Here is a 19,748-nt window from a genome sequence, read left to right as displayed (position 1 = left end):
GGCCTGCTGTGTTCATCCAGCTCTACATCTTGTTATCTCAGTAATGGTAGAAGTGTGTTTCTCTGACTGGAGATCTATGGCCAGTGGTGTTCAGCAAGGATCAGGAATGGGATCCCCGTTGTTTGTAATATACATAAATAACTTGGAGGAGAATGTAAGTACCCCGAGTAGTAAGTTTGCAGATGACACAAAGATTGGATGAACTACAGATAGTGAATAGGATTGCCAGATAATACAGCAAAATATAGATAGGCTGGAGACTTGGGTGGAGAAATGGTAGGTGAAATTTAATCCAGACGAATGTGATGTGATTGAGTTTTGAACATCCAATGCAGGAGGGAAGTATACAGTGAATGGCAGGAGCCTTAGTAGTATTGACATACAGAGGAATCCAGACATACATGTCCACAATTCACAATTGTGGCAACACAAGTGGATAAGGTGGTCAAGAAGGCTAATGGCATGCTTGTCTCTATTGGTCATGGCAGAAGAATTGGCAAGTCATGTCACAGCTGTATAGAACTTTAGTTGGGCAGCATTTGGAAGAGAGCAGATAGTTTTGACTGTCACACTACCGGAAGGATGTGGAGGCTTTGGAGAGGGTACAGAAATGGCTTACCAGGACGTTGCCTGGTTTGGCGTGCATTAGCTGCAAGGAGAGATTGGACAAACTTGGTCTATTTCCATGTGAATCTCGAAGAATGATGGGTGACCTGATAGAAGTTTACAGCATTATGAGAGGCACAGATAGAATGCACAGTTGGAGTATTTTACCCAGGGGGGTGTGGGTTTAAGGTAAAAGTGGGTAAGTTTTAAGGAGGTGGGAGTGGCAAACATTTTACACAGAGGGTGGTAAGTGTCTGGAATGCACTGCCAGAGGAGGTGGATACAATGGCAATGTTTAAGAGAAATTTTGACAGATATGCAAATAGACAGGGAAAGAGAGTTGTGGACAGCGTAGAAGCAAGAAGTTTTTAGTTAAGAAAGGCATGTGTCAGTGCAGTCTTGGCGAGCTGAAGGGCCTGTTCCTGTTCTTTGTTATTTTTATTACTATTTTTACTTTGTCCCCAATTTGACACAAATCAAACCAGAAAATAGCAACTACAATGCAACTAACTAATTTGGTATTAAAAATAATTGTATTAAAAAAATTAAAACGTAAAATTCTCATCTACCCATGTGGATAATTAAACTTATCAAAGTTTTAATAAAATGTGCCTACCATTCAGTTTAGGGCTTGGGGTTCCAATTGATGGTCTGTTACTCTTCTCTGATCTCTTTGAACCAGCTACGAAAACCAATAGTGAGAAAGTTCTCAAATATAATATCAACAAATCTTCTTATTCATATGTCAGAAATTTCCATGAGAACTGTCTGGACTTTTGACAAAATTTTGATAGAAGGTCAGCAGATATCGAGTTGAAATGTGGTCAACGGCCAGATCAGAGATTTTTCCAACATATTAAAAGTTATGTCAGGTAACTGGAGAACATTTGCACAGTTCTACTACCTTGCACGAGTTTAAACTTTGCAAAACTAAAAATCTACACTGCAGAACAAAAATATTTCTTGAATAGTCACTCCCATCAGATCTATATATATCAAAATCATCATCACTTTAATAAGTTGCATTTTTATTTTCTAGATACATCAATAAATTGGCACTTAACCATGCTATTAACTTCATCAAAAGCTGACCATGGGCCTCAAATGTTTCAAGTATAATAGACCAAACTTTGTTTTAACCAGCATCTGATAAACTGACACCCTTGATAAACTGACGAAAATTACACATCCGAATACAAGAAGTTTACTGTATTATCACGATCTCTGCGATGTCAGAGTAGACAGCTGAGGGCTTTCTGCCAGTAAGTTTTATTTAAGGCAATGTTGCATTATTCTCTAAGTGATTTATGTTGCATATAAAGTTCAACAGTGATGTGTATACCTCCTGCATTATTTTTCTATGACTTAGTGTGTATTTTTACATCAGTTATGTGGATCTCTTGATCAACAATATTTGATCAAACAGCACATTCCTGGTCCCATAAGTGCAAATTAATAAAATGTTTGCTGCAATTAAATTTATGTGTTTTACTTAGTAGATTTAATAATGTCATAAAAGTATCAGGATTCCTGCATTATTAGTTTGTCACGTTGTAATTTTAAGAATTAGCCAATGAACCATTATTATTTATAGCATGGTTGACATTTGTTTTATCTTACTTAAAAATTACTTACAACAAAATATTTAGATAATAAATAGACAAAATTTGATTATCACTCAGCATACTATGGCATTTTCATATTTAAGCAAGAACTGTTTGTGAATTTAAAGTTGCATCAGAAAGTGTGACCGACACACACGTGACTGAAAATTGCAATTATTTGTTCTCACTTGCCAGACATCTATTTCTGTAATTCTCAACAAAAACCTTAAGCTTACAGCACTCAAGTGATTACTGAAAATGATAGGTTTAAACACCTTACCATGACAGATAGGTGATTTTCCTGTCCATGTCCCATCAGACCGGCATGCTCTGTGTTCTGATCCTCCAGCTAAGAAGAATCCAGGCTGACAAGTGTACAGCAACACATAACCCAGCGAGGGAAGATCCATCCCAACTACATTGGTGTGAGCAGGTGTTTCTGGCTGTTTGCAGTTGTGTGCTGCAATAATAATTATTATATATGAATTAGAATGAAAACAATAGTGCCAAACAGAAAAAAATAATAAATAACACTTTTCTTCCAAGCAATCTTTTCCTTATATGAATTTTAAATTGTCTCAAAGTGAACAAAATTAGTGGTTAAAAAGTATATTTATTGATAATTACTGACTAATATTCACCAGGAACTAATTTGGTGGTGGGTTATTGTTTGTACATTTGGATTCATCAATAAAAATAAAACTTGCACAATGTGTATCACAGGTCACTGATTTACTTTTGATTGCTTGCATCTCTGACAAAGTTGAGTTCCATTCCTAGGAATATCAGTGACAAATATCAAAAAAAATTAAACATCAAGAAGAAAACTCTAAAAGAGTTCTGTAATAACATCTCTGAATGGGTTGATTAGAAAAATAGGTTAAATTTAAAAATAAACAGAAAAAAAGATAATGGAATTACTTAACAGGATAGGCGGGACATAAAATTAAATAGAGAACCAGGAGTGGAAGATATTTATCTTTACCTGCATTTAAACAGGAACTAAACAAGACAAATTGAAAAGGGGGAGAAACATATCTTTCACCTCACTTTTATCGATACTTCCTCGACCTTGCTATTCAAATCATAAGAAACAGGAACCCCTTTACAGTTACTTTACCATTTCAATAGGATCATGGCAGATCCAACATTCCTTGTATCCACTTTCCGGCCATTTCCCCATAATCTTGCATTCCCTTACTGATTGAGAATCTATCTATCTGAGCCTTGAATGTACGCAAGTTCTCTATCCCTACAGGTCTCTGTCTCAAGAAGTTCCAAAGATTCACAATCCTCTGAGGAAAGAAATTCCTCTTTATCTCAGTCTTAAAAAGGCACCATTTTATTCTGAGACTATGACCTTTGGTCTTACATTCTCCCATGAAGGGAAACATCCTCTTAGTATCGACCCTGTCAAGCCTCTTAAGAATCCTTTGTGTTTCAGTGAAATCACCTCGTGTTCTTCAAAACTTCAGTGAGTAGAGTCCCAACTCTTTGCTCATAAGACAATCCTTCCATACCAAGGATCATCCTAGTGAGCTTTCTCTGAACTGCCTCCAATGAAACAATACCTTTCCTCAAATAAGGGGACCAAAACTGCTCACAGCATACCAGATGTGTTCTCACCAGCACCTTGTACAGTTGCAGTAAGAATTCTCTACCCTTATATTCCAACACCCTTGAAATAGGGGCCAACTTTCCATTAGCCTTCCTGATTATCTACTGGACATGTGTAATAGCTGTCTGTGTTTCACACACAAGTGCTCCTAAGTCCCTTTGCGTTGCAGTTTTCTGCAGTTTATTTTTTCTCCATTTAAGTAATATTCTGCTCATTTGTTCTCCCTTCCAAAATGAACAACCTCACATTTTCCCACATTATATTCCATCTGCCAACTTTTTGCCCACTTAAGTTATTGATATCTCTGTAAACTGTCTCTCCTTCACAACTTGTCTTTCCACCTGTTTTTGTGCTGTCTGCAAATTTGACTACAGCAAATTTGCCTCATTCCTCCAAGTCATTTGTAAAAATTGTAAACAGTTGTGGTCATAAAGTCAAAGTCATACAGCAGAGAAACAGACCCTTCGGTTCAACTTGTCCATGCTGAACAAGTTTCCCAAAATAAACTATTTCGACTTGCCTCTCTGCTCCTATGATGCTGCTTGGCCTGCTGTGTTCATCCAGCCCTGCACCTTGTTGTCTCCACTTGCCTGCATTTGGCCCATAACCCTCTAAATCTTTCCTATTTAGTTATCTGTCCAAATGTTTTTTGAAATGTAATAACTGTACCTGCATCTATCACTTTCTCTGGCAATTCATTCCACATATGAACTGCCCACTGTGAGAAAAATTAACCCCTCATGTCCCCTCTAAATCTTTCTCTTCTCACCTTTAAAATATGCCCTCCAGTTTTGAACTCCCCCACCCGAGGGAAAAGACCCTTGCCACTCACTTTATCTATGACTCCTACAACTTTAAAAATCTCTGTAAGGTCACCCATCAACCTCCTACACTCCAGTGAAATAGGTCCCAGCCTATCCATATAACTTAAATATTATGTAATTCTAAATGTTCTGTTTTTACATCCTTTAAAATAGACACTAGCATTTTACCAATAACGGAATACTTGGCCTATAGTGACATGCTTTTGTTTCCCTCCATTTTTGAATAAGAATATTACACTTTACAGTTTCCTAATCCTTTGGAACTTTTCCAGAATCTAAGTATTCTTAAAAGAATACTACCAGTGCATCCCCGATCTCTTAGCTACATCCTTTCATATCCGAGGATGCCCTCCATCAGGTTCAAGAAACTTATCGGTCTTTTGTCCCATTGGTTCCCCTGACACTTTTTCTCCAGTGATACATTTTGTATTTATTTCCTCTCCTCCTTTTTGCCCTTGAATATTCAGTAATTTCCAAACATTAATAATGTCTTTAACTCTGAAGACTGATACAAAGTATTTATTCAACTCCCCTGCCATTTTCTGGTTCCCCATTATTATTTTCCCTGCCTCACTCCCCAATGGGCCTGTTAACTTCAGCCTTTTTAAAAATACATTTAAAGAAACTCTTGCTGTCTATCTAAATAGTATTTTTAAATTTACCATCAAAGTTTATCTTCAGCCTCTTTATTATTTTTGTGATTGTCTCTTGTTGATTTTTAAGACTTCCCCAATCCTCTAGCTGACCACTTACCCTTGCCATATTGCACGTCCTCCCTTTTGATTTGATGCTATCCTTAACTTCCCCGATTAACTATCAATGGCTTATCACCTTTCTAGAATCATCCTTCCTCATTGGGATATATCTTTTTATAAGCCATTGACGATTTTCTAGGCTGATTTATTCTCTGTCCCACCACATAACTGCTGTTAGGGGACATATGGGCTACTCCTTCCAGTGTCTTCTTCCACTTTTTATTTCTTACCTCTGCCCGTATTGATTCTATGTCTTCTGATCCAAGATAATATCTACTATTGCACTTATTCTATCCCGTACTAACAATGCTGCCCCACCATCCTTTCTGCCCTGTCTGTTCTTTTAAAACGTCACATAGCTCTGAATATTTAGATCCCAGCTTTAGCTTTCTTGTAATCATGTCTCCGTAATGCTATAAGATCATACTCATTAACTTGTATTTGTGCCTTTAATTCTTGAACTTTGCAAATAAGTAAAACACCATTAATTTTACTGTTTTATCATTTCTCCCCATTGCACTGATCCCTGTGGAACCCAACTTGTTACAGGTCAGCAACCTGAAAAAAGATCCACTTATCCTTACTCATTGTTTCTTGCCCCATTAGCCAATTCTTTATACATGCCAAAATGTTACCTCTAACACCATGAGCTCTTATGATGTAACATTTTTTGAGGAATCTTGTCGAACACCTTCTGGAAGCCCAAATACAAAACTTCTATTGGTTACTATCTATCTACCCTGGTTGAGATTTACTCAGAAACTCTAGTAAATTAGTCAGACATAATTTCTTTTTCATGAAGCCATGCTGACTTTGCTTGATTTGATTATGATTTTCCAACTATGCTGCTGTCACTTCCTTCCTAATTGATTCCAATATTTTTCCAACAATCAATGTTAGGCTGAGTGGCCTGTAGTTACCTGCTTTTTGCCTTGTTCCCTTTTTTGAATACGGGTGTTACAATTGCAATTTTCCAATCCTCCAGTACTTATCCAGAATCCAAGAATTTTTGGAAAACTACAATCAATGCATCCACTATTTCTATAACTAAATCTTCTCAGATCCTCGGATGCAAGCCATCAGAGCCAGGGGGTTTATCTGCCTTTATGCCTATTAGTTTGTCTAGTACTACATCTACAGTGATGGTGACGATACTTAATTTCTCCTCCATATTCTTTTGCATTAACAGGATTTTGAAAGTATCTTCCACCATAATGACTGATGCAAAATATCTGTATATACTCCTTTTCAACTTCCTTGTTCTCCATAACCATCTCTGCAGATTCATTTTCTAAGGGGTCTATCTTCATTATGACCTCATTTTCTTTTTGTATAGTTAAAGAAGCTTATTGTCACTGCTCACTTTGTGGTTTCCTCTATACTGAAAAACCTAAATGAAATTTGGGTAATGGCTTAGATGATGACTTAGATGCTGTTGAGTCTGTAAGTATGTGTATAAGCTTCTTACCACTTCAGTTCCCAATCCCACCCTAACCATACTTTCAATCAAGCGGTTCACTGTACTTCTGGTCGTAATATTGAGTTTAACATCCTTACATCTTGACATGAATCTTAACAACCATTATGATTTTCTATTTGATATCCAGTTGTATTCATGGAGAATGCCTGCATTACAGTTACTGAACATGATGGAAAAGTGGCCTGATGCATGGGTAGGGATCACCTATCAGTACAAAGTTGATGAGCCCATCGCTTACTTGTCTTTTTTCCACCACATGCTAGGCCTGAATACCACCATTCCCCTTCACTCATCTTCACCACCAATTGCATCATTGTGTACCATCTACAAAATACACTGCAAAAATTCATCACATATCCTTAGTCTATACCTACAATCATTTAGGAGAACAAGAGTAGCAGATGCATAGGAACAACATCACCCGCAAGGAACCACCTTCTCAAGGGCAATTTAAGGATGGGCACTAAATGCTAACCAGCCAGAGACGTCTATGTCCTGTCAATGATTTTAAAATTAAAACACAATTACAACACTTAAAAGACATTTGGGCAGGTACATGGATAGGAATGATTTAGAGGGATATGGGCCAAACACAGTCAAATGGGATGAGTTCAGTTCAGGAATCCTTGTCGGCACGGATGAGTTTTCATGTTGTACGACTCTATAACTCCCTCCTTAGCAACACTGTGGGTTTACCTACACAAAATAGAACGTAGATGTTCAAGAAGGCAGCTCACAACCATCTTCTTGTGGGTCACCAGGGATGGGTAATAAATGCTGACTCAGCCAGCAATCCCCTGAATGAATAAGATAAGCAATCATTTCCGTTTTGTCAGATTTCCCTTTCTTTCCCCCCTTCTCTGCTGTTCTGTTATAATTAACAACCCTTTTTCTGGGCTCAGCTTCTGTTCCAGCTGGCACTTTTTATCCATCCCTAATTTTATCTGAACTGAGAGGATGGCTGGGTCATTTCACAGCCCGGTTAAGAGTCAATCACATTGCTGAGGGTTTGGATTCACAAGTAGGCCAGACTGGGTGGGATGGCAAATTTCTTCTTCCAAAGGACATTTGTAAAATAGACATTTTTATGCGACAATCCTGATTTCTATTAATGAAATTAGCTTTCAATTCTAGCTTTTATTTAAATTAAATATCCTTTATCTGGCACTTATATCCCCAGAGGATTTAGTCTGGACCTTTGGATTACTCTGGATTGTTAGCTCTGCAACATTTCTGGTATGCCAATGTCTCCCTGACACCAGGTTATAGTCCAACAAAATTATTTGAAATGACAGGCTTTTGAAGCACGTCTGCTTCATCAGGTGAAGTCTCTTCATGGCCAGGAATGGAAGATAATAAGGTGAGGCTAGAATCAGACATAAGTGAAGCCGTAGAGGCATAGAAACACAGAAAATAGAAGCAGTATTAGGACATTTTGCCCTTCCGGCCTGCTCTTCCATTAAGTATGATCATGGCTGATCATCCAACTCAGTACTCTGTTCCCATTATCTCTCCATACCCTTTGGTCCCATTATTCCTGACAACTATATATGACTCCTGTGTGAAACATTCAGTGTTTTGGCCTCAACTGCTTTCTGTGGCAGAGAATTCTGCAGGCTCACTACTCTCTGTGTGAAGAAACTTCTCCTCTTCATCTCAGGGAGGGTAGGTTATTCATGCAGTGACTTTACCATGATGCGGTGAGAGAACTCAAGAGGCCTTAGGGTGAAAAAGCCCTCGAAAACACTAAAAGCAATATGGACTTGGCTAAAATAGTATAAGATTCAGCCCATAGCATGGAATCTTGCAGGAGTCTGTGCGGTGACTCTGGCAAGATTTGTGGTCAAATCAGATGAGAATTCCAGCGAGGCCAATCTCAATGCCAGGAATATCTTACTCGATCTTTTATGCTTTTCACAAGATGCATGGCAAATTTCTCAGTATGACTAATGCTTGAAAGTCCACTTGCAGGAAGCTTCTCCACTGGTAACTATCATTGCAATGTCCCAGCAAAGACATGTGCACTCAGCTCTTAGACTGTTCCAGGGCTGTACCTCCGGGATCTTCATTCACTGTCACAGTACATACTCACTTTCAGACTGGGTGCTCTAAGCATAGCTGCCTAGCATTGCTTTGGACAGCTTTTTGTGCTTTACCCTTTCAGCCAGAGAATCAAGTCTCCTATTACCAGTGTCTTTGCCTGAGCATTTAGTCTGGACACAAAACTGGGTAGCTTGTCACGGTTGACAGCTGGCCTTGGTCAAGCAAATAGCCTTTGATCAGACAGTCCCAACACAGTAAGTCAAAGGCAGCCTCCCATACCAGTCCAGGGTTCAGATGTAGTTCACCTGCTCCTGTTCAAAATAATAGACTGGGATCTTTTACACACACCCAAGACAGCCAGCAATGCTTCTTTTTAACATGCTGACCAAAAGACAGCATTTCTGACATTGCAACACATATGCGGTAATGAATGCAGTCCATGCTTAGGTTTTTGCATCTTAGAGTGAGAGTTGAACTGATGACATTCTGACTCACTGAGAAGAATCCTGTTGAATGAACTCCAGCTCAATTCATCTGTGCAACTAAAATTAGTTGTTGAATGCTCATTCATTCATTCAGACAGCTTCCACCAAAATTGTTAATCCATGTTGCCAATTAGGTGGCTTGTCAGTAAGGAATTGGAGTATTATTCAATTTTATTATGAACACTTACAATTGAGATTGTAGGACTTAATCAGTTGAATATCTCATCTTCGTTAGATTAGAGAGAATTTATCAAATGCTTTGGAAGTAGTTTGAACTGTAAATAGTAGTCGAGCTCAGACCAGATGCAAAAATTCTTAACATCTCAAAATTTGTAGCCAACTTGTACCCTCAAGTGACATTGGGATGGATAGGTGTCAAATATATATTCAGAAGGAAGGCTGTCCATTTAAATACTGTAATGGGGTGTACGCCTCAGATTTAACTCATCTTTCAGATGTAACAAGGCTGAACCTTGGGAAACCTCACGTGAAGGAAGGCAAGGTTTAATTTATGGAAATATTAAGTGTCTTTCCAACACTGTTTGTGGGTCAAGAGTTGTGATAACACCACCTCCCGACTCTGCCTGCCATTGGGCTTCAGCTCCCTGTTATCCACCCCATGACACTCACGACTAGACTGAGACTGCATTCCTTCACCTGTCCATTGGAATCATGGATTGGAGTACAGCCAGGATCAAAGGTCCAATGCCATGCCTCTATGCCCATAGGGATTGGGCTCCACCCTTCCAAGATCTGGACACCTCCAATCCATACTAACACTAATCAAGCTGTAGATTCCCTGTCTGGGATGTGGCAACATCCAGAACATTGTCATTCAACAGGAAGCCAGATCAATCCATCAAGTTGGTTTCCCAGCAGAAAGGTTGCTAGAATATAAACAAAGGTACACTTTGCAATTTGAAGTGATCTTGCCAGGCACAAAAGGGTAATTAATAGAATGGAAGGTGACTTGTGTGGAGGCTCAATATTGTCAAATTTTCAATGAACTGAAGGGCTTAAAAATAAAGTGATTTTTCTTTGAGGACAGAGCACAACAGTTTATTTTTATTTAGTCAAAAATTCAGGTCGTGCCAGTTGAGGAAAGTCTGCCTGACCTATAATGTCTCTCCTTTTGCAGATTATATCCCATTTTGCAGACTAGGCTTTTGACATTTTATTCTAAGTTCTGCATGGTCTCTAATTCCCCAAGATAATGAAGCAAACTCCCATAATATTCAAACCATGTCCTCACCATTGCCATTCCCATAGGCAACATAGTTCCTTGCCTTTTAACTTTTCCAACTCTATCCAACCCCAGCCCCAGCAACAAAACATTGTAAAGTCACTTGGAACATCTGAGCATCAGCTATCTATCACTGGAGAAATAATGTGTAAAAATACCTAATCATTTCACTCAATGTAAAAATGTCAGCATGTTCTGACTTTCAGTACCAATTTGTTTTTATATTGAGTTAATTACATTATTTGAAGTCGAAATACTGCTGAATTCAAATCGCAAGAAAAATAAAGGCTGATGTATTTAATTCAAGACTGAAGAAAACAAATCTTTTCTTAACAGTAGATTTAAAGAATCCTACATCAATTACAAATTCCTAGTTCTCTTTCAGTAATACTTAACTTCAGACAGCCCCTGCAAGTTTATTTCCAATATGTTTTATGAAAAAAACAATGAAACAAAGCCTTGAGCTACGCAAGGCTAAATGACAGTAAAATGGAAATTAAAAAAAAACATGTTCAGTGCCACATGCAGGTTGGATTTTCAAATTTTGAATATGATAACATTTTAATCTAATAAAGAGTAAATAAAATTCCTATCATTTCCCTTATTCAAATGAACTTGTGGTCATCAGTTGTAAAAGATACTCTACACAATTTTAATATTCTAAACCAAACAAAATCACTCCGTAATAAACAAGCATTGATAAATATATGCAGAAGCTGTCACATATGCCACACTTTGTTACCAGTCAATTTTTTTTACACTTATGGATTAATTTACATACGTATGCATTCTGGTTGAATCCCACTCCAGGTGAGGTCCGGAAGACAAATCCGCGTGGTTGATCCTTGTAGTAAATGTCCCTTCTTACATAGAAATTGGACAACACTTCCTACCTGTAAAACAATGCAAAAGGAACGGCTGAAAATCTGAGACCAGTTATTAAACATGTTAATCCATCATTTACCTTTTAATTGATGACTGTGCAGTATTTAGCAATTTAGCAAGTTGTTCTCTACCTTCTGTATTTGAACGTTATTCAAAACGCTGCTTCGGGTGCAAGGGTAGCTACGGCGTCCTCAGTTCTTAAAAAAAAACTTGCTTCAAGTTAAGTAAATAGCTACCAAACTTACATCAATTTATAGCATTTTTGTCACAATTCACTATTTAATATATTATTGAGAGTCTTCCACTGTGCCTTCTCGATAAAAGCAATGACAGAGATGCATTGTTGTGCACAAATTGAATATGTATGTTTCAAGGCAGAAAAAGTACAGTGAAGGCACTAATATTCCAGTACAAGATGAATTCCAATATAACAATGGTTTCAAAATTATTGCACCTTGGGAGAGGACCACATTTCAGCCAGGCTTTGTGAGGTAAAAAGATTTACTTTATTTCTGGAAATGGAGACAGTTCAATGATTTAAAAATCTTTCTGCGAAAAGGACTGAACCAGATTTGCAATTTGCTAACTTGTTTGAACATACAAGTGTTGACATGAAATGCTGCCGGTAATAAAATAATGAAAGAGGAGGCACTGCGTCGCGTTCACAAGCCAAATCACCATTCGGTGCCAGAGGAAAAGCAAACAGACATATTGCTCATTGGGTCTTGGAACTGTTATTATGTTAAAGATACAATATAATTGCAAATTGTTATTGCTGGCTGTTGATTCACTAACAAAGAATAAAAAATAATCATTTTCAGTAAAACCTGAACAATTACGTTCATAAAATATTGTATCTTCTCAGTTATTTTAGCAGTAAGCATTGGACCTGCTATTACATGGTCTTGATGGCTATTGGCAAATGGCATATAAAATTATTCTTTTTCTGGTATCGCTAATTTGTTCCCATTAAATAGGAGGGTTCGTGACGGCAAAGGTAGAATTACCCCAATTATCCTTTGATTTCCCATTTTATCGAAGTCAGGTGTGAAGATGGACAATTTCAATTTGGAATATGGTAAGATAAAAATTACTCTAAATATCCATTTGACAAATATTCTTCTGATATTTGCTGAAGGCTAACCAAGCTCCAAAATGGGGCAGTCATCATCTTTGTGCTTCATGATGTTTTATTCCTGAGCTTCAATCTCTTGTTTTCTGCTTTGGAAGGGGTATAAGGTGGACCTGGAAGAAATCCATCCATAGCTCGATCCTGTAAACTGCAAATAAATTGTGGCTGTAACTGAAAATAAAATCCTTTTGCATAGAATCATTGGGTGGAATTTACAGCTGAAAATTGGGTGGGCAGGACCCCCCACATGAATGTCAAATAGAGCGCCATGACACCACGTTAGCCATACAATGCCATTATGCCAGTCTCCAAAATTGTGAAAAGTGAGTGGTGTGGATGTCTTCATTCTGCTTGCCATTTTGAAATTGCTAAGTAGCAATCTATTGAATTTGTTCACCCAACTGTCTGAAATTTAGCATTGCCTGCAGCATTTTTCAGACATGGTATCAGCTAAGAAAATGTTTAGGAGTGTGTTACAGGACCTACAACCAGATACACAAGGGCAGGAAGAAAGGGCTGAATAGAGAAGCAGATTCTACTGATGAAAGTGGCTGGGTCTGTATGTTTGCAAACTCATTTTTGAGCAATTAAAAAAACACAGAGATATTCAAAGAGTATCAGAGATAGCTAGTACTGCAGATGCTGGAGCCGGAGGCAACACAGTGTGGAGCTGGAGGAACTCAGCAGGCCAGGCAGCATCAGAGGAGAAGGAAAGCTGACGTTTCGGGTCAGGACCCTTCTTCTGAAGAAGGTTCCCGACGAGAACATCATCTTTTCTGCTCCTCTGATGCTGCCTGGACTGCCGTGTTCCTCCAGCTCCACACTATGTCTGTATTCAAAGAGTATGGTGCTTTCAAACCTTAAGCAATTTCCTGCTCTGGTATTACCCCTCTACAATCCTGGATGAGCATGCAGCCCTCCTTTGTGCCTCTAATTGGCCTCCTTCCTACCAGATGGCCACTAATGGTCATCCAAATGAACAGATGAGCTCAGACACTAGGGCCAAGAGCAAACTGACCAGCTGTTTCAATTTTGCCCAAAGAAAATCAAAAAAATCCTTTCACATTTTAAATACAAAATGAGAACATAGCAACAACACATTGTAAGAAGTGATTTTAAATTGCTGGTGCAATTTATTGATGACTGGATACATCACTTGTGAACTTTCCTGTTCTTTTTCGTCCTATGCCTGTCACATCAATGCAGTAAGCCACATAATCCTTTATTGATGAAGAAAAGTCAGATGACTAAGATTTGTATTTCAATCATGATGAACTCAATGAATACTAAAAAAGGATGGTAGCCTTGCCCTTTTGAGTTCCCTCTTTACCATTTGCAGAAAAACAGGAATGCCACGATGAGACTAAAATAAGGCACAATAACCAGTTTCCTCAAGCATTTAAATCTGAGGATTTCCCAAAATGTTCTGTATTTATGATCCAACTTTTTTCAATGCTTAAACCTACTGAGTTGCAGGCTTATGACAATCACAGTAAACTGGTGCTTCCAACAATGTATACTGGACACCTCATGTGACATTCATGTAATGTTTAACTGCAACCTGCATCAATAAATATGGCAAATTGACTTGATTTACAATTGGTCTTGAAATGTTTCTTCAGAAAGGAAAGGTCTTGTACCTGTTAGCTAGCCTAATGGAAAGTGTATGCCTTAGCTGAGGATCTGATCAAACCTTGTTGAATGGCCTGGTAACAGCGATCATAAAAACTGTCATATGGAAAATATGAGAGAACAACTGATACCTATACAATCATTTAACATCATCATCTCCCAACTGTATGATAAAGGCAAATAATGATATTTACAGATTAAAAAGCCCAGATTTTGCAGAATCGAAACAAATCTGAAGCCTTCCAAAATAATAGTTACGACATAATTCTAGAATTCCTGCCACCATTCTCAGTGCCCCCTGTTTTTGTTGGTGGCCTGGGACTAAGTTGAAGGTACTATGCCCGCATTCTGCTCTCTTGACCCAGCTAGCTCCATTGCAGAGGTAAGCATCTCCTTGTCAATAATCCACAGCTAGGTTAGCTTCTTCATGATGATTTGATTTGATTTGATTTATTATTGTCACATATACTGCTATGGAAAGTACTGCTTTGTGTGCTCGCCAGACAAATTATACCTTACATAAGTACAACGGGATAATAGAAAAGAATGCAGAATATCGTGTCACAGCTACAGAGAAGGTGCAGAGTGAAGCAGGGAACAACAGTACGATTTTTGGAACTATTTGAAAGGTGAGTACAAATTGTCATCTTTAAATAATCTATGTAAAATTATATCCTTACATAATTCCATGCTACTCATACCTTCCATCCCAACTCATGACTTTTCCTTGGCATTTCACCCGATACGCACCATGTACAGAACCAGTCAACAATACGGTAACAATGACACATGTGATACTCTTCAGAACATTAAACACTCTTTCATAAATATTCTTTTGAAAAAAGACCCTGTTGTTCATGCAACCTAGTATTACTGTCAAAACAAAATCAGACCATTGAATTATCAATACCAGAGGCTTGAAAAGCTCCACCTATTTTAATCCTGTGCAAATAAATATTGAGACATTGATTAAAAAAAAGTTGCAAAATGAACAAATGATTATAACAGCATAAATGCATCAATTGAGGAAAGTCAATAGATTTCCCCAGCTACCAGAACAGGTCCTGCGGAGAAAATATTTTTATGGGTCTAGGTTGCCATTCAAGCATGTATAATGAGGGCTAAGAACTAAGTTTTTCAGTAGAACTAGATTGCTACGTACTAGATAGATAAATCTGCTGAAGGATAGTCGCCTTTCACTGTTGTTTTTGACTAATTCTGATGTTTCATATTCAGGGAAGAAAACAGTTAAAATGAAACAGTGTTATAGTGTGATTTCATCTAATTCCTTGATTTTTTTTCCAGCCAATGCTTTAATCTTCTCTGAAAAAATGAAATTTTCAAATGACTGCAATCCATTCAATTCATCTTAGAATGAAAATTGGTGTAAATCACCTTGTACAAATTATTCTTTAAGCACTTGAGTAGAATGTCTATTTGTAGCTTCTAATTTCAGCATGATTATAAAATGGGAATGCGTCATAATTATATATGACTGCTTTACCTTTAATATCATGACAAACTGAACACTGATCAGTTGAGTTATTTCTTTGAGTTGCTAACTCAGCCAAATTAAGACACTTAAATCTTGTTAATTGATATAAGCTAATTAGAAAGGTTTCTGTCCATGTAAGCATTAATGATGAACATAAAATATTATTTTAGGGCTTATAAAGGACACTGCTTAAACTAGCACATCATCCCTGTAATACTTTGATTTTTGCTGTATCCATCATAGATAAAGTAATTAATTTTAACATAATTAATCTTTGTAATTTTCTTCCAGTTACTATCAAAAGCTTTCATTCAGTTCAGACTGACATGGACATTTGATACTTTAAATATTTCAGCAGCATTCCCAAATATATTCCAAGTTTCAAAATATATAGACGTTGTCTTGGGATGTCATAATTGCTGTGCTGTAAGTATTGAAATTCTGTTGATTTGAACAAGCATTAGTATGCTGTACTGTTTTGTTCATGTGTTCTGTGTTCATTTCGTTTTCCACAAACTGTTGACTTAAAAATAAATTATTGACCAATAGGTTATTTGTCGGACAAATACAAAAAAAAATTGTGCTGAGTAGAAATATTCCCTTTCCTTTCAGTCAACATATTGATAATCATCAGTCTATGCATCTAGAATAAACTAACGTTAGAAGCTATCCCTATGGTGTAAAACTAATTGAATGGATAACTTTGTGAAAAAATAACATAGTGGATGTGGAAAGTTTAACTATAGCAAACTTCAGGCGGGTGAGGCTGGTGGGCTCAATGTGAAATGCAACGTAATTAGAGTATTTTGAACATTCTTTGAGGGAACAAAGATGTGTCTTGAATATGAATGAAAGGATGAGGTTTAAATTATTGATTACAAATACAAAAAGAAATCATTGTTCACAGACACATAGTGTTATATTGAGAAAATTCACAGTTTTTATGAATTAGAATGTTCACCTATAACCCTTTTCCCCACTCTGGTCATCATGCAAAGAAGATCAATTTAGGTTAGTTTCCAAAGGCCTGTTTTGTGTGTCAACCAATGGGTTGATCTTTGTGTGTGTGTTAAAATGCTATCAGCTGTTAATGGGAAAGGGGTAGGAAGTGGGTTGGAGTTGGGTCATGAAGTGGGTTGATAATGGTGAAAGCACCTGTGCAGTTCTTACAAGTGATAATCTATTAATCTCATCAGGTATATTCAAGAGGAATCCCATGTTTAAGAGCAGCAAGCCAAATAGAGGCAGGCAACAAAGCCAGAAGGGCTAGTGCTGCTGCTAACACTTGGAGTACTTCACCAGGTGTACCAGGGATCCAGCTTGCATTTCTGGAGGCAAGTGAATGGGACAAGGTGGACATTGTGGCAGAGCTGTTGGCTGGCAAGTTGGTACTCTCCCAATTCTCCGACAACTCATTTCATGCCCATTAGCATCATGCTAGCTCAAGCAGTCTCCATTACATCCTGCATGCTATGCAAGGCATTGTCTTTGGTTCTTGACACAATATTTGTCACTAGTTCCATTATCTAAGAATGAAACAAATTGTGTGCAGCCTTCCTGTTGTGTTGGGTCTTGGATGGCATTCTGACCACATGTCCATGCCATCTCAAAAACTGCATATTTCTACCTCTGTAAGCTTGCTGGTCTCCATCTCTGAGTTAGTTCAGTTGCTGATGAAACATTCATCCACGTTCGGTAAGCTCTAAACCTTTCCATCTGAATACAAACATGACCATCCTCACAATACACTCTGTAAACTTGATCTGTCAGCCAAACCTTCGCTATTTCTGTCATTAGTTGTAACAAGCTTGTTCACCCATCACCCCTTGCTGAGCTATATTAGCTGCTGCTTAAGTAAAGCCTCAATGTTACAGTGTCAATTTGTTTTTGAATCCTTATATGGTCTCTCCCCTCCCTATCTGTGTAACCTCTAATTACACCTCCACAATTCCAGTCTCTTCAGCATTTCCAATTTTAAATGCTTTACCACTAATGATCATTTCTTCGGCTGTTGAGTACTTAAGCTGTGGAAAGTCCTCCATCAACCCTGTTGTCTTCGAATAATATTTGCATTGTCAACACACTCCTCTAATAACCAAGCATCCATGTTAGATCATAACAGTGCTGAAATTACTGCCCTGAGCTTAGGAAAAATTGCTTAAAAATACAAGAGAAACAACACTTAATAGTTGTAATTACATTTTTAATAACTGTATAAAAACATTCCGCTATGCTACTCACCATATAACCAAACGTATTATTTTGTGTTCCATGTAGTGGTGTTCCTGGGTTTTCACACGTGGTATGTGAAGATTCTAATTGAAAGAAAATAATTATATCATGCTCCTATTTCACTTTTCAAAATCAAACTTTTATCTGCAAGGGGACAAATTTTGTCAATATAGACTTTTTCAAGTGCACCACTTATTTCCTTTCCTACAGGAAGTGAATAATAATGGGATATAATTTTTCGGGTCAGGGAAACATCCTGTAACTGAGATTCTGAACTTAATTGGAGAACTGTCATTGGGGCACAGCTAAGTTGGATCTCAGATCCTCTTAGTTTTAATAAGCCATTTTGATGCAGGAATCTTCATGCATCTTGTTCAGTTGCAGGGCAAAACACTCCATAAACACGTATGTTCACCACTGGGAAGCTAGAAAGTGGAGCAAAATTGGGCCATGGGCTTCTGTGCTATTTCATGTCTGAGCTAATGCTGCTGCCTTTAGGTGACTACTTGTTTTGCCAACAGTAGTTCCAAGGTGAGTAATTGCAAGGAGAAGTGGATGGCTAGAGAGGACTATGGAAGGCAAGTATTCCTATTCTTTATGACTCCTCAGGAATTTAAACATTTTTGAAAGCATTTTAACTTTTCTTGGCAGACATTAGGAACTGGATTCTGAGCTGGGTAGGCTGAGTGTCAACACTGCTTATCATAAATGCATTTTCTAGAGAGAATCTTCCCAGGAAGTGTTAAAGCTCCAGTAAAGACATTCGTCAATTAAAATAAAAGTATAACTAACAACTTCAACAGTGGTTTGAAATTCTATTCTAACTGTACATCTTTAAAATTCCATCACAGATTATGCTCATGAGAAGAAAAATGAATTCAGCATAATTCTGATTTATATGTAGATTTTTAAAGTTTTAAGCAAAGTTGAAGTGTTGTTTATATTACAGGATATGACATTGTTCTGTCTCCCTACCTATGCAGCGAGGTTGTGAGCCACTCCAAGACCCATCAGCTTGACAAATCCTGGTGCTTGAACCTACCAGGATCAAAGGGGGGTTGCAGTTAAATGAGACCTCTGATTGATAGATGAAGCTTTTTCCCTCTCTTATTCCTTGTGCTGGAACCCCAGGATCTCCACAAAACTTTGCTGTGAAAATCACAAGGAGTAAAAGATGATTTATTCATTGAAGTTGACTTTTATTGAGAACAGAAGTGGCAGCATTGTGTCCGATGTAATTTTACTCGTAAGTACATTGTAAATGTGTATGTTCCTGTTTGCATTGTTGCATTTAGTCTGAGTTCAAATAGCACCAAAGTCTGCAATCCAATTAGATTTGCTAAAATCTATTTGAATGCATTTACATGAGAACAGTGCATGTATGGAATTCTCTACCCAGACAGTGGAGGCTGGATCACTGAAAGCATTTAAAGGGGAAGTAAGCAGGTTTTTGAAATATTGGGGAGTTGACATCTATAATGAGCAGGCAAGAAAGAGGAGTTGTGGCTTAGTGCAGATCAGCGATGATCTTGTTGAATGATGGGACAGGCTCACTCCTACTCCTATTTCTCATGTTCTCATTTTCATATAACAACAGATTATTCAATTCACATTTATAAGACTCAATGAACCTAATGCAAAATACTATTATGTGGGTGTTGTTGGCGGGGCTAGTATTTATTTCCCGTTCTTAGCTGCTGTTGAGAAGATAGTG

The 19,748-nt window shown here is 37.8% G+C and overlaps 1 protein-coding gene across 1 annotated transcript in view; it reads right to left on the bottom strand.

Moving 5' to 3' along the window:
• The window catches only part of csmd3b (CUB and Sushi multiple domains 3b), a 1,719,816-nt gene that overhangs the window by 14,396 nt on the left and 1,685,672 nt on the right, over window positions 1-19,748 (bottom strand). The window contains 5 exon segments of the mRNA XM_048595770.1: window positions 1,223-1,288; window positions 2,491-2,670; window positions 11,440-11,551; window positions 18,044-18,117; window positions 19,010-19,183. Of these exon segments, the coding sequence (XP_048451727.1) occupies window positions 1,223-1,288; window positions 2,491-2,670; window positions 11,440-11,551; window positions 18,044-18,117; window positions 19,010-19,183 (606 nt within the window).

This window comes from Rhincodon typus, chromosome 4 (genome assembly GCF_021869965.1).
Source record: "Rhincodon typus isolate 14 chromosome 4, sRhiTyp1.1, whole genome shotgun sequence".
Lineage (NCBI taxonomy): Eukaryota > Metazoa > Chordata > Chondrichthyes > Orectolobiformes > Rhincodontidae > Rhincodon > Rhincodon typus.
This window is presented reverse-complemented; position numbering and strand designations above follow the sequence as displayed.